Source organism: Mastomys coucha, unplaced genomic scaffold (assembly GCF_008632895.1).
Source record: "Mastomys coucha isolate ucsf_1 unplaced genomic scaffold, UCSF_Mcou_1 pScaffold23, whole genome shotgun sequence".
Classification (NCBI taxonomy): Eukaryota; Metazoa; Chordata; class Mammalia; order Rodentia; family Muridae; genus Mastomys; species Mastomys coucha.
In genome coordinates this window covers 66,495,579-66,510,029 of record NW_022196906.1, presented here as the reverse complement: position 1 = coordinate 66,510,029, position 14,451 = coordinate 66,495,579, and the positions used below count along the sequence as shown (strand labels likewise).

Sequence of the window (14,451 nt, the reverse complement as noted above, 5' to 3'; positions counted from 1 at the left end):
ATATGTACTAACAGATTTAAGGTAGACCTTCTTAGGTTCTTTGTGGAACATAGGCCTCATTTTTATGTAAGTCATACATTTGAATTAATTATCCTGTTTTGTTTTAAGGTATATGCACCATCCCCAAATTCTGACGATTTCAACCGTGAATCTCCTAGTTACCCGTCTCCCAAGCCACCAACCAGTATGTTCGCTAGCACTTTCTTTATGCAAGGTAAGCACAACCGAACAGTTGTCGGAGCCAGCCAGCACTGTCCGTGTGCTAGCATTACAGTGTGAGGAAACAGGAGTGTCTGCAAAAATTCACACAGTGCTTTGCCACGGTGTTTTTGTTTTTGTTTTTGTTTCTGGGGTCAGTTAAAATTTAGCCATATCACATTCACGGCTAATTTTAATTTAGTTAAATTATCCAACAAATCTTTAGATTGGTCATCTAACTACTGACTGGGAAAAATGAATTAAGCTGCCATGGTTTGTTTTAGATTTTGAATGATGCAAGCTAGAAGCAATACTGGTTTCTGGTTTAGATATCAGTTCTATGTCACACACAGTATTACCAACAGGAAGATTAAATATTGAAAACTGTGTGAGACATGTTGAGAGAAGAGGTGCTACATTTCCTCTAATTGCTTTCTAACGAATCATTTTTGTTTGGTCTTCTGTGGTTCAGTATTGTGGAATGTGGGAGCAGTCCATTGTTACATAAATGGTTTCTTGACTGTGCTGTGGGTGTGAAGTCACTGATGATATCTCATCTGAAGCCTCACTGTATAATATAGTCACTTTTTACCTAGGCTTGCTGTGGGAGAAACCTCCATTCCACATTTTCAGAATGTCTGATTTGATTTGTGTTGCCTATTATGGGTTAAGACCTTTGGTAGAACATCTAATCAAAAATTAAATACAACTTGTCCCCAGATTTCAAGTGTTTATTAACCTTTTTGGTATGAAATATATCTTTTGAAGACATATACTTGGGTTATAATGACCCATCTGTTACAGTTTGAGCTGTTTTTTCCTTACTATAAAAGTTACTTTTTTTAAAAGAGTTATTTGGGGGCTGGGAGAGAAAAAAAAACAGGTTATTAGGATAAATTAGAAATTTAATTAGAATATTAGGTTAAATTAGAATATTAGGTTAAAGTAGGAGAATATGGGGCTTGTTTAAAATATTTTTTTAGAGTATCTGCAGGTATGGGGTTTGTTTCTGTTGCTGTGATAAAGCACCCTAGAGAAGGGTGCAATCCATCACAGCAGACAGACTGCAGTGATCAAGGCAGTCAGAATGTAAACAAACTGTGAGCCCACATCTCGGTCCAGGGTAGAGGGAAGTGAGTGTGTGTGCCCACATTCTCAGCTCATGGTTTTCATTCTTAGGTTCAGGGAATGGGCAACAAAATGGTACCTTTCACATTCCATTAACCCAATAAAGAAAACCCCTCACAGACATCCCCAGCCGGTCTTATCTAGGCAATCTCTCACTGAATTAACTTTTCCTAAACGGTTCTAGATTGCAGCAACTGGACAGTTGAAAACACACATCATTATACTTTTTTAAAAAAAAATTTGTATATAAACAAAAGAAAAATTCTGGCTAGAAAAACTTTATATTTGTTTTTCTTTTATCTTAGATGGGACCCACAGTTCTTCTGACCTTTGGAGTTCATCAAATGGGATGAGCCAACCTGGTTTTGGTGGAATTCTGGGGACCTCCACTTCCCACATGTCTCAGTCCAGTAGTTATGGCAGCCTTCATTCACATGACCGATTGGTAGGCTGTCAAATAATATTTTGTCCTCACATGTTTCTCTTTGTATAAAAATGTATTATGCCAAAACTTCTGAACACTGAACTTTTTATAGACTTCCTTTATGATGACTTTTTTCAGTATGGCTACCTACCACACTGGGTGCTAACTTAGTCATGGGTCTTGCTCATTTTAACCTTTAATGCAGGTTGTCTAGTGTTCATTCATATATTCAGAAAATACATGCTTTTTATTCCTTCTTTGTATATATGTGGGGGGAGGGAGAGCAGGGCAAAGAGCAACTGAGTGAGCAACGTGCAACTAAGAGCTCCAACCATCATGCATGCTAGGCAAGTGCTCTACACTAAGCAGTATCCCCAGCCTTCAGAACACATGTGGTACAATCATGTCTCTTTTCCCCTTTTCCTAGAGTTATCCTCCACACTCAGTGTCACCAACAGACATAAACACAAGTCTTCCGCCAATGTCCAGCTTCCACCGTGGTAGTACCAGCAGCTCACCATACGTTGCCGCCTCACATACTCCTCCCATCAATGGATCAGATAGCATCCTAGGTGAGCTTCTGGGTTAGGAATACTTCCTAAGCTTAATTTTAGAGTTTTGTTGAAATCCATATTGTTCAATGAAAGTTTTAGTATTTAGTTTAAATAAAGATAAAACAAGATAATTAACCTTTAAATTCCATTAATCTAAAAGCCAATAAGGAACTCACTTTTATTTTTATAGATTGTTAAATACAGCACATAGGAGTGTTTCCTAATTCTCTGTGATATGTGAGGTCGTAAGCCAGAGTACCTACCATTGAAATAGTAGGTGCATACTTAAGAAAAGAAATAACATTCCTGCTACTCTCCATGATCTGTTTACCTATTTGAACCATCCAGGAACCAGAGGGAACGCTGCCGGAAGCTCACAGACAGGGGATGCACTTGGGAAGGCCTTGGCATCTGTAAGTATGGGGTTTACACACTCTGCTGAGTGGGCAGTAAATGCCATAGTTACAACACTTTCAACATTACTATTTATTGAAGAGTTGAATAGCTGTTTTTGTTTATATTGATACATATCATTAATTAGTTCATGATAATACCTTCCTTTCCATACTTACAAAATCTGTATTTGTGGCTTCATTTAAATATGTCTTCATTTGAGTAGAACAGACACAGATAAAACAAAGAGGAATTTGGAAAGTATGTGTGTTAAATACTTAGTGGCCCACTCAAATAAATCAAGGAGAACCAAGAAAGAAAGTCCAATTTATCAAATATGAAGGAAATGCCTTAACAAAGGCTTTAACAAGATAAGAAATACTTTTATTTATATTTTAGGGTTTTTTTTTTTTTTTTTAAGGAAAAAAACAATAGCTACAGCTGGTTCAATCAAAAACCAGGGTGTGGGTCTCAGAGTTATTGAAATATGTATGCTAAAATGAATGAAACTGATTCAAAAATATCTTACAATATAGTACAGCTAGTCTTTATCATATCAAAACAATAGGGACAACAATTATAGCTTATTATATCTGACTCTTAAAATGGTACAATTAATTTGGAATGCTAAGGCCAGAAAGGAAAGAAGGGTACTTATTAATTATAAAAATTCAAATCTAATTTTTGAAATTCAAATTATGCTTTTTGCCTTATAAAGTTTTTTTATTACACTGTTTTTTCTTGAGCAGTATGTCTCTTAGAATTATATTTTGTCTGAAGTGCAGTGAACTTTCTTAAATATTTGCTATTGATAGAGAAAGCAGAACTCTGATATGTGACTGGTAGTGAGCAGCTGTTGAGCTCTTGAAGAAAGAAACCTCTTTATGTATTGTTCAAGTAAATAAACCTTTCTCTATAGCTGTTAAGTACAAGTTTTTTTGAGATATGATGCCAAGGCAAACTCTTCTACTACCACGTAGTAGAGTCTTGTACACAGTGGAGCCCAGTAAATGTTTGCTGGAATTAATCTTGGAACATAATGGTGGGGGTACAAACCCACAGAAATGATGAACTGTGGTCTGAGTGCTTTCTAGTTGCTTGACACTACATTAAGCATTTTTGTGCCCTGTTTTGTTTAATTCTCAAGAAAACTCTGCAAGGTTGGCATTATCATCCCCACATTATATGTGGGAGAACTGAGGTTTAAAGGTTAAGTGACTTGAGCTCAAAAGATTTAAGTAGTTTGCCCTAGGGATCACTAGCTAGTGAGGGTAGGGCTCATATACAGTAGACCCCCATGGAACTAGCCTCAGACGCCCTTCCACTGCTTTATGTGTCTAGGAAGTTGTGCTGGAGGGACTGTCCTAGAGATGTGCAAGATCATTAAAGAGAGTTGTCTCTACCTTTTTTTTTTCCACTGAAGAAAACGTCTTGTGTAGGAAGAATTTTCTTGGGTATTTGATTGTCATGCCATATCAAAACAATAGGGACAACAATTATAGTTTATTATATCTGACTCTTAAAAGGTTACAATTAATTTGGAATGCTAAGGCCAGAAAGGAGAGAAGATCCAGTAGCAGATAGTTCATTCACATATAAAGGGACAAATAGCATTTGACTCTTAATATTAAGCAAATTTTAAAAATAAAACCTCCATTTGGGAGTTATTTTGTTTTTCTGAGGAAAACATATGTAAAGAAACTGTGGTATGATCAGACGGGACTTTATAATGTTCTCAGTGGTCCGTCAAGCTTCCTTTAGTTACCCTGACATCCTTGATTTTCCTTCCATATTATGAACAGCATGCTAGACAAACTAGGATGGCATTTTGGAAAAAAAAGTACAAATTTACTATGAGTGGAAGCCAGGAAGAAATGTTTAATCTAGCTAATGGGTGGGCTTTGGTTGTCATGGAAACTCATCTCTGTCATCCTGTGTTGTTACTAAGCGGGAACAGCCAGGTCATTCCATAAATCATTTCTGTCATAGCTGAGGGTGATACATTCCATCTGCTCCATCACTGCAGACCCTCATGTGCACATTTCCTGTCCCTTCAGCCTCCCCTACTTCTCCAGCAGCATTGTTTCTTCAGCTTCCTTACAGACTCACATTCACATTAGTAATGTTTAGTTTGTATAATGTACTAAAAAACAAAAACAGTGAGTTGTCTGGTGATTGGAAGAATTAGGAGAAATGAGAGGAAGAAACTTAGATTACATGTGAGAATGTGAATGCATATCAGAATTTTATGTTAAGTATTGCAAATGGTTAGAATGTGGTATCTCTAATATAATAATAGCATCTATTTTTGATGGGAAAATACCACTGTTGTCATTAGAAGTTAATTCTAGTTCCCTAGTTGCCTTAGAAGGTCTTTCATGTGTGAAACACCAGAGGGTACAACCTTTGTTCTTCAGTTTAGGTTTTAAAGAACACGCAGAATGCTGCGTGATTAAACATGTAAGGCCAGATAATACGTTTGCAAAGGTTCTTTTATTTTAGGTTTAAGCCTGGATAATTGTGGTCTTAATCTCAGGATAGCAAGAAAGAGAATTGTACATGAAGGTATTTACACAAAGTCCCCAAAGCCCTGTGGATTGTGCACTAGTTTAGATAATAGACGTGGGTAGATAGAAGGAAAGGAAAAATCTGTGTGTCCCTGAACATTTGCCAGACAATCACCCTTTAAGACTGTGCCCATGGAGAGTTAGATGGAGGAAGAAACATCTGGTTTATTTCAGTGCCTAATACCATATCAAAACATTCAGTCTTTAATTTAGAAGAGATCAAACGAGAAGACTGTTTAACTTTGTTGATTATATCAGACTTCTTTGTGATAATTTATGTTTTGATTTCTAAGAGACGGGGAAGGAAGAAGAGAGGGAGAATGTGTGTGTTTTAATCTAGATAGTTAAATGGTCAGTAGTCACTAACAAAAGAAAAGAAAATCCAGGGAAGTTGACGTTTAGAAGTAATTCATGAAATAAGTTTCTTTGTTCCTTAGACTCAATAACATTAGCATAATAAAGATTAACTGAAATGTCCAAAAGCTTCAGTGTTTAAAACCTTGGACTCTCCATTCCTGGGTTGGGCCTGGCGCTCTCCATTGTTTCTTTTTGTCTGAAGCCCTTTTCATTAGCCTCTGGCTTTATTGGCACCCTACTGATTGGAATAGACCATGACTGATAGGAGGAGGAGACTCATTTGTTGCAGTAAAATGAGGAATATTACCGTTTAAGTCTGGCAGAAGGTACTGGGAGTTATTTATCATTAGCCATTTAACTATAAGTGTCTGTGGGCTGCATGTAAAATGAGCTCTGACTTTGTTCCTGCCCCAAACTCTTAAGCCACTACCACCTCCATTTTTAACGTGACTTTTTTTCTTCTTTAAACACCAATATTGGAGTTCCTTAAGACCAGAAAACAGAGAAAGAAATCTTCACTTAGAATGATCTTCGCCAAAAAAGCCTGGTATTTAGGATTTCTAAAGAAATCACGAATTTTATGAAATAATGTGATTCAGTTGTTTTTGTAATGGAATGAGCCTGCAGAGATACAGTTTGGCGAGGTGATCTGCCATCAGAAAGGTTTCTGTGTACCGGTGTTGCTGTGCCACTCTTCCTCCCACATATGTGCTCTCTTTACAAGAGTAAAAAGTATAAACTCCACATAAAGGAACTTTCTTCCACATAAAGGAACTCTAACCAGCATTTGACATACTTAGGGATTGCTTCATTGAAAGGGCAGAGCAGAAGAGCCTAGAAAGCCTGTGCCTACCTAAGTGTGAGATACACATAGCCTTGAATATTAACACTAATTCTCAGCAATCACAGAACCTTAGGACATAATTGTTTTCAAAGTTTATACCATATTGTGGATTGGAGTGAAGTCGTCTATAACAAGCTCTTTCATTTTCTTGTTTCTGTTTTATGATCCCTATTACCTAAATACTAAGGTAAATTCTATTATTTAAAGAATCTTTTTACTGATAAATATTATAGCAAATTTCACATGCAGTTTATCACTTATTAAAATCCAAACACTGGGAAAAATGACAAATGTATCCCCAGGACTTGGCCAGCCAGAGAGTCAGGCCAATGAAAGATCTATCTCAAAAATAAGGTGGACAACTCCTGAGGTTGTCCTTTGGCCTCCACACACATGCACACACAGATTTAAAGCAGTGTAAGAATGAGTACTTATGCCAGAAAACTTAGAATTGTGAATACTGGTGTGTACAGAGAGAAGAGTTGGGGGTGTTAGCATCCAGAACCTGCCTGCGGCAGATATGTGGGCGGGTCCACAGACCTGTCACCAGGGCAACAGCGACCATATTCCCAGAATCCATTGGGTTCAGCTCCCGCCTTTACCTGCATTACTACGTCACCACACATATAAATATATGGGTAGTTCCCTCCATCTCTCTCTCTTCTCTCTCTCCTCTCTCTCTCCCTTCACGCCCCGCGGTCCTCACTCCCTCCCCCCCTCCTAATTAAACTTCCAAAAACACAGAGCTGCTTGTATCTGGTGTCTGTGGACGCGCCGCTGCGAGCCAAACCTATCAGGGGGCACAAGCCAAAATAAAGAAGAGAAGAGAAAAGGTGGAGAGGATAGAAAGAGTAGTGACTCAAAGTTCAGATGTGACCTACCCAGCCTGTCCAGGTGGAGAAGTCAGCAACCAGGGTGAGGCAAGAGACCGTGTGAATCAGTTCAGGAGTCATTCACCTACCAGGAAGTGTAAAAATAAGAACGTCATCACCAAGCGTTAAACTGCGGTGACTATAGAAGAAAAGGGTACTTCGGACTCTGGGGAAACCTTTACGAGAATGGGAGAGTAGAAGTGATGGAACGTAGGTAAACCGGAAGCCCAGAACTCATTCCAGTGGTAACTCCTAGCATAGGCTCTTCATTTCTAACATTCCACCTTGGCATTATCAGCACAGTAGTAACTAGGCAAGTCTTTGAGAGTAGGGGACAGAAGCACAGAGGAGCGAGGAGCGGCAGGCTGCCATGGAGGGCGTTTCTCCAATGCTTTCACAGTCGATTCTCACGGTGAGGAGTAAAGTGATCCGTGAGTGTGGTTGGTCTTGTGACTATTTTCTCACTTATCTGCACCTCCCTCATCAGTGTTGGATTATATACTTATGAGTGAGCACTAGTTGCTCATAAAAGGTACATTTGATTCCTGAAGATTAGAAACAGTGATTGATAATGTTAAAGATGTTGAGACATGTTTGTAAAAGTTTTCGTGTCCTTTGAGAAAAAGCTTAATTTTCATAATATACAATTGTTGGAGCTAAAGCAGACAAGTAACTTTTTAAAGGACTAAGAGTGACTATTATATCTTCTTTGGTTAGCTTTTTAGAAAGGAGAACATAGCCAGGCAGTGGTGGCACACACCTTTAATTCCAGCACTTGGGAGGCAGAGGCAGGCAGATTTCTGAGTTCAAGGCCAGCCTGGTTTACAGAGTGAGTTCCAGGACAGCCAGGGCTACATAGAGAAACCCTGTCTTGAAAAACCAAAAAAAGGAAAAAAAAAAAGGAGAACATAAAAAACTTTTTCAAAGGTACACAAACATACACACACTTCCTTTCCATCCCTTCCCCTCTTTCCCTCCCTCCCTCCCTCCCTTCCTTCCAGACAGGGTTTCTGTGGGTAGCTTGCCTGTCCTATCCTGGAACTCACTCTGTTACCAGACTGGCCTCAAACTCAAAGATCCACCTGCCTCTGCCTCTGCCTCTGCCTCTGCCTCTGCCTCTGCCTCTGCCTCTGCCTCTGCCTCCCAAGTGCTGGGATTAAAAGCATGTGCCACCACTGCCCATCTTTTCAAAGACTTTTTGTTTGGAAGACTTATTGGTTGGATTTAAGTTTTGTGTTTGCTTTTTGTTTGGGCTTTTTGGGGGTGTGGGGGGGTGGGGGATGTACTGGAGGAGGTGGGATCATCTAAGACAGGGTCTCTATGTGTAAGCTTGGCTGTCCTGGAATTCGTTATGCAGACCAGACTTGCCTTGAACTTACAGAGAGCCACTTGCCTCTGCCTCCCAAGTCCTAAGATTAAAGTTGTGCAGTACTCTGCCAGGCTTAGAGACCACTTTAATGCATAAAGACTAGACTTGGTAGCATGTACTTACAACTCCAGAACTTGCAGGCTAGGTCAAAAGGATCACAAATTCAAGGTCTGTCTGAGCCTATCAGGATCCTGACTCAAAATACTTAGAACAAAACAATCTAAAAGACTCCATCTTTTTTTAAGTATTTTTGTGAGATTATCATTTTTATATTACTTAGATAATGTATTGTTTAAATATGGTCTACTTTTCAGACATTTTATCTTTATAATAGATTGTTTTCTTCTGAGGTAAAGACTCACCTCAGTATGAGCAGACCTGCACTGACAATGTAGCCCAGGTCGACCTTAAAGTTACAGTCTCACCTCTGCCTTCCAAGTACTAGCCACAGGTGTAGAGACAACTCTATGGCTTGTAGCTTGCTGTTTAGCCCAGGCTGGCTTTGAACTTGTGATCCTTTCTCCTCTGCCTCCCAAGTGTTGGTGATTACAGAAGTGCAGCCATATTCAACCTCACATCTTGATTTTCTGCTAATAATTAGAAACTTTCCAACCACAATAATTAGAAAAATTAGATATCTTGGGAAACCCTGTCTTTAAAACAAAACAAAACAAAAGCAAAAATAAAGAAATAGGGCTGGAGAGATGGCTCAGCGGTTAAGAGCATTGACTACTCTTCCAGAGGTTCTGAGTTCAATTCCCAGCAACCATATGGTGGCTCACAACCATCTGTAGTGAGATCTGATGCCCTCTTCTGGTGTCTGAAGAGAGCAACAGTGTACTCATATAAATAAAATAAATCTTAAAAAACAAACAAACAAAACCAACTATGTTTGGCCACATAGCAGGCTTAAGTACAGCTTGTATTATTTGAGTCCTTGTCTCAAAAAGAAAAAAAAGGAAAAAAGGTGACAATTCAAATTAAAATGGGGGTGGGGGTTGAGAAATAGATGCCTGTGTTATTCCTTTCACAGTTGAAATTATGTAATTTTTTTTCATCTTAGTTTAAAAACTGAAGCTCCTTTGGTCTCTAGTTACAAAACAGTGTATAGTTTGATGAAAAGTGTTGTCACTGTGAGTCTTGGGTGGTATGACTGAGATCACAAAACAGCACCATGAATGGGTTTGTGGTTTTGCTGCTATTATATTCTGATGCATATATATCTCTTATTTTCTGTGTTAGATTTATTCTCCTGACCACACAAGCAGTAGTTTTCCATCAAACCCATCAACACCAGTGGGATCTCCTTCACCTCTCACAGGTGGGTTTCTCTGTTATTCATAACATGTAGAAGTCTTCTACTTGGAAAGATTTCTGAGTCATTAAAATTTCAATAAAATCCTATTTAAATTATGAAAAATATTCTGACTTTGATATACTTTGAAGAAATATTGAAATGTTTGCTCATCTTGAATTATTTATACGTATCTTCCTAGTTTTTTAAATAATCTGTGGTGGTTTCCAGAAACAATTGTTGTAGATGGGTGGTGGTGGTGACACATGCCTTTAATCCCAGGCAAAGCCAGGCAGATCTCTGAGTTCAAAGCCATTCTGATTCCAGGGCAGCCAGGGCTACACTGAGAATCCCTGACTTAAAACAAACAAAAGCCTTTGATTACTAGGTCATTATTTCACATTTTTATATGAAAACTTATCAGGATGATAATGCATGGTGAGCAGCAGTAGTGGAGCTGCCTAAGTGGCTCACTTTGTTTTCCTTTCTCCAGATTTTTAACATTAGTTAATTGATACGTTCTAGAACTATCCTATGGGATGAATTTGTAGAGATACTATAATTATAAGTGATATTTCTTATTAGAATTAAGTAAAGTGATATGAAAATATCTTTCAAACAATAATCTTAAAACTTTACCCATATTTTTCTAAGCAACTTTGGAGGGGTTGGACTTGCTGAAGAGAAATGTTTTGAAAAAGAAATATTACTAGCTGAGTGAGTGGGACCACCACATCCCTGCCTCGCCAGTCAGCCTCAGCAGCGGCAGCTCTGCTTTCCCAGTCTCGCCACAGTTAGATCCAGCCTTGTGCTGGGTTTCTTGAAGTCACAGCTTTCGCTGTCACCTGTGCTTTGTGTTAGCCCTGTGTCTCTACTCAGCCACATTCCAGGATGGACATGCTGAGCTGCAGCAGCTGCTTCCAGCTAGCAGCAGGCTGTGCCACTTTTTCAGACATCATGGCTTCAGCTGTCTATTAAATGCTAAGCAGCTGTTACCCACATAGGCAAGATGATGAAAGACCCATTGACTTAGAATTGTGTAACAGGGCTGAAGTTACAGAGAGAATAATGGAACTTAGCCCTGCTCACTATCTTGGCACTGTTTTACCAAAATTCTCAGCATAATTTTTGCCACAACCTGTTTTTATACTTTGTTATATGACCTGTCTGCCTTTACTGTACGTACTAATCATGGGAGAGGAGCTGGGAGCTCAGCCTCTAAGAAGATATGAGTAGAACTGAGAATGGTAAGTCGAGTCTAAGGTCTCCATTGGTAAATGAGGCTTAGCTGATACTCTTTTTCCTGTAACTCAGGTACTGCTGATTGTCTGTTGGTGAACCTCCTTTAAATTCAGCAGTCATAGAGAACCGTTTTCACATGATGCTGCTGAAAGACCAAATTAGAGTATTTATACAGGCGTATCGCCTGCCTCTCTGTCTAGTGTGCTTGTCTCTGCTTCCCTTGTTTACATGAGTACCCGCACCATGGAAGAGCAGAGACAGGGTGACAGGAAAAGCACTAGGTGATAAACACCCAAAGTCAAAAGAAAAGGAAACAGCACACCAGAGCTCCTGGCTGTGGAGATTGCTTTGTCCCTTATGTGGCCTTGATCCGTTATCTGAAATGAGTGCGTCATCCCCAGTTAACCCTGTTTCCTGTGTCCAACCAAGGGTCAGATTCATCACAGGATCTGTGAGCATAAACCCACAGGCAACAAATCCCCACAAGCAGCTTCATGGCTATCATTCTTGAATAAATCCACCTCATTTTCCTCCAGAACTTTCCAAACCAGAAGCATGCATTTTTATGTAATTTTATGAGGAAGCTTCTGAGACATTGTATGAATGGCTGGGCTGGAACTTGAGATAAAGACCAAAATGACCTTGAACTCTGAGATCTGCCTGCCTCTGCCTCCCAGGTACTGGGCTTAAAGGCCTGTGAGCATTTGTTCTTAAGTGACAAGAAGCCCATAGCAGAGTAGCTAGAAATCTGCAGCTTTAAGACACAACAAACAGTATCCAACAGAAGAAAAAAAAGACCTTTCTTTTCCCCTTGTCTTTTAAGAAATCTTTTCCAGAAGCCTCTCCTACAGACTTAACCTCCTGTTTCATTGGCCAGCACGGGGCCTGCCTTGGTTACCTGCATCTGCAGTAGCTTGGGGCCTGCCTTGCTTACCTGCATCTGCAGTAGAACTGAAATGTTTATCTTAGGTATTAGGATTAGAGTTGGGATAGAATTATTCTGTCATGTCGTTCAGACAGAACAGGTGTACCCTTCATCCCTTGAGCAAACTTAGTACCTTGGCAACAAGGTGGAAGAGAAATGGCTGTGCCTACTACAGTTTTGGAAGTGGCGCAACATTTATGTTAGGTGAAAATGTTCAATATGGGAGCTTGGGAGGCAGGAAAGCAGAACATTCCTTGACTTTCTTTGCCTTCACATGGAATATAGATGGGCAATGTCTGTAATGTTAGAACTTGGTACCAGTTCTCAGAACCTCACAGTAAAAGTTGAGTCAAAGTTTATATTAATTTAATCAAAACATTATGTTGTGTACGTCATCTGTGAGCATGCCTAGTGTAAAATACTTGCCTTACTTGAGCAAGTTTCCAATTGAGATGAGAAAACACAATGAAAATAAAGCCACAGGACTGACATTGAGTTGTGGTCAGGTTAGGGCACAGGTTTCATGAGGTGAAATTTAATAAGAAGAAAGTGGCTTTTGCGAGTTTAAAGGGAAGAGCACAGTACAGATCTGGATATGAGAAAGTGCCTGCCCTCCTCTTCTAGTCATGTGCAGAAAGGGGACTGGGTGTGTTGTGGTAAACTGTAAGTATTAGATTCCAGTAGGGTAGGGTGGAGGCCCATGAAGGCTTGAGTTTAGGGTGAGGTTAAAAAGAGAGACAATTGTGGGCCTGGAGTAAGAAATAACTGAAACCACAAGTTGTGTACACCTTTAATCCCAGCACTCAGGGGGCATAAAGCAGGCAGATCTCTATGAGTTTGAGACCAGCCTGGTCTATGTAGAAAGTTCCAGGCCACCACAGGTATATAGAAGACATTGTCTCAGAAATGAGAGAGAGAACAAATGAACTGAAGCTTATAACTACCCTGAGTTATACAGGAGGGAGTGTCCATTCTCTTAGCTTATGAACCAGTTCTACTTCCTAAGCCCTGGTGAGAGTAATAGCAGATCAGAAACACTGCATAAATTTACATTATTCCCAGAAATAATTCAACTCTAACCCTGGTCACGATCTAGCTTGCTTCTTTTAAATGTAACAAGTGAATTCTCTATAATTCTTCTAAACTGAGATCTATATTTTATAGTGGCTAGTAAGTAAACAAACAACCACAGGACAGTAACAGAAATTGTTTCCCACAAAGTATGTGGTCTTATGGACATGTCCACCACCAAACATAAAGTGATGCGCTCAGGCAGGGAAGATAGCCTATTCTAAGTCACACCAAGATTTCTAGCTCCTGCACTTCATTTTCTCTATTTACCTGTATGCAACAGTTGGTAATTACATGCTAGAGGCAGCAGTATGATTCTAAATTTAACCTGTGTATTTTGCCCTCATGCTAATTTTGCAAAGAAATGAAGCTACAACTCTATCTAGTATCAGATGTAGTCTAGCTAACATTATGGTCTGTGTCTAGAATCTGATTCCCACCCCACTCAAAGGTCTCATTTATAGCTAATAAGGCACCAGTACTCCAAGACTGCCAAGATTTTTATATATTTACTGTTTTTTATTATTATTATTATTATTATTATTACTACTACTACTACTACTACTACTACTACTACTACTACTACTACTACATTATGAATCTATCTACATAAGGAGATGGTATTAATGTTCCATCCCAAAAAAAGACAATTAGCTTGGTGACACACTTTCATATCTCTCAAGATTATCTTATAAGACAGATTAAGATAAAAGTGATTGTTTCTTTTATTTTTGTCTGTAGCCCTAATAGGTTTCAAACACAGGGACTTGCATTTTCTAGGCAAGCATTCTACCACTGAGCTACATCCCCAGCCTCCACTAAATGCCTGTAATTTCAATTTTACTAGATAATAGTGCTAATTTCTGAGCTAACTTTGTCTTATATGACTGTACGTTATCCCATTTGTGACCAACAACATAAAATATTTGGTTACTAGTATAGTTATAGAACCTTTGATCATGAAGTATAGCACAGAATTTGTATGACGTTCAAAGAGGTATCTGTCACTGATTTAGCCCTGCTAATATTCTACTTTAACCTTGTGATGTAACAGTAGATAGCCCAGTCTATATATAACAACAGCAGCAGCAGCAATAATAATAATAATGATGTGGATAGCCCAGTCAATAACAATAATACCAACAACAGCCGGGCAGTGGTGGCGCACGCCTTTAATCCCAGCAATTGGGAGGCAGAGGCAGGCAGATTTCTG

General features: G+C 39.2%; 1 protein-coding gene across 14 annotated transcripts in view; it reads left to right on the top strand.

Moving 5' to 3' along the window:
- The window catches only part of Tcf12 (transcription factor 12), a 296,372-nt gene that overhangs the window by 253,004 nt on the left and 28,917 nt on the right, over positions 1–14,451 (top strand). For all 14 annotated transcript variants that reach the window (XM_031345466.1, XM_031345461.1, XM_031345467.1 and 11 more), the window contains 5 exons: positions 109–214; positions 1,632–1,771; positions 2,178–2,322; positions 2,653–2,717; positions 9,949–10,027. In XM_031345466.1, coding sequence (XP_031201326.1) covers positions 109–214; positions 1,632–1,771; positions 2,178–2,322; positions 2,653–2,717; positions 9,949–10,027 — 535 coding nt within the window. The remainder of the gene's footprint in view (positions 1–108; positions 215–1,631; positions 1,772–2,177; positions 2,323–2,652; positions 2,718–9,948; positions 10,028–14,451) is intronic.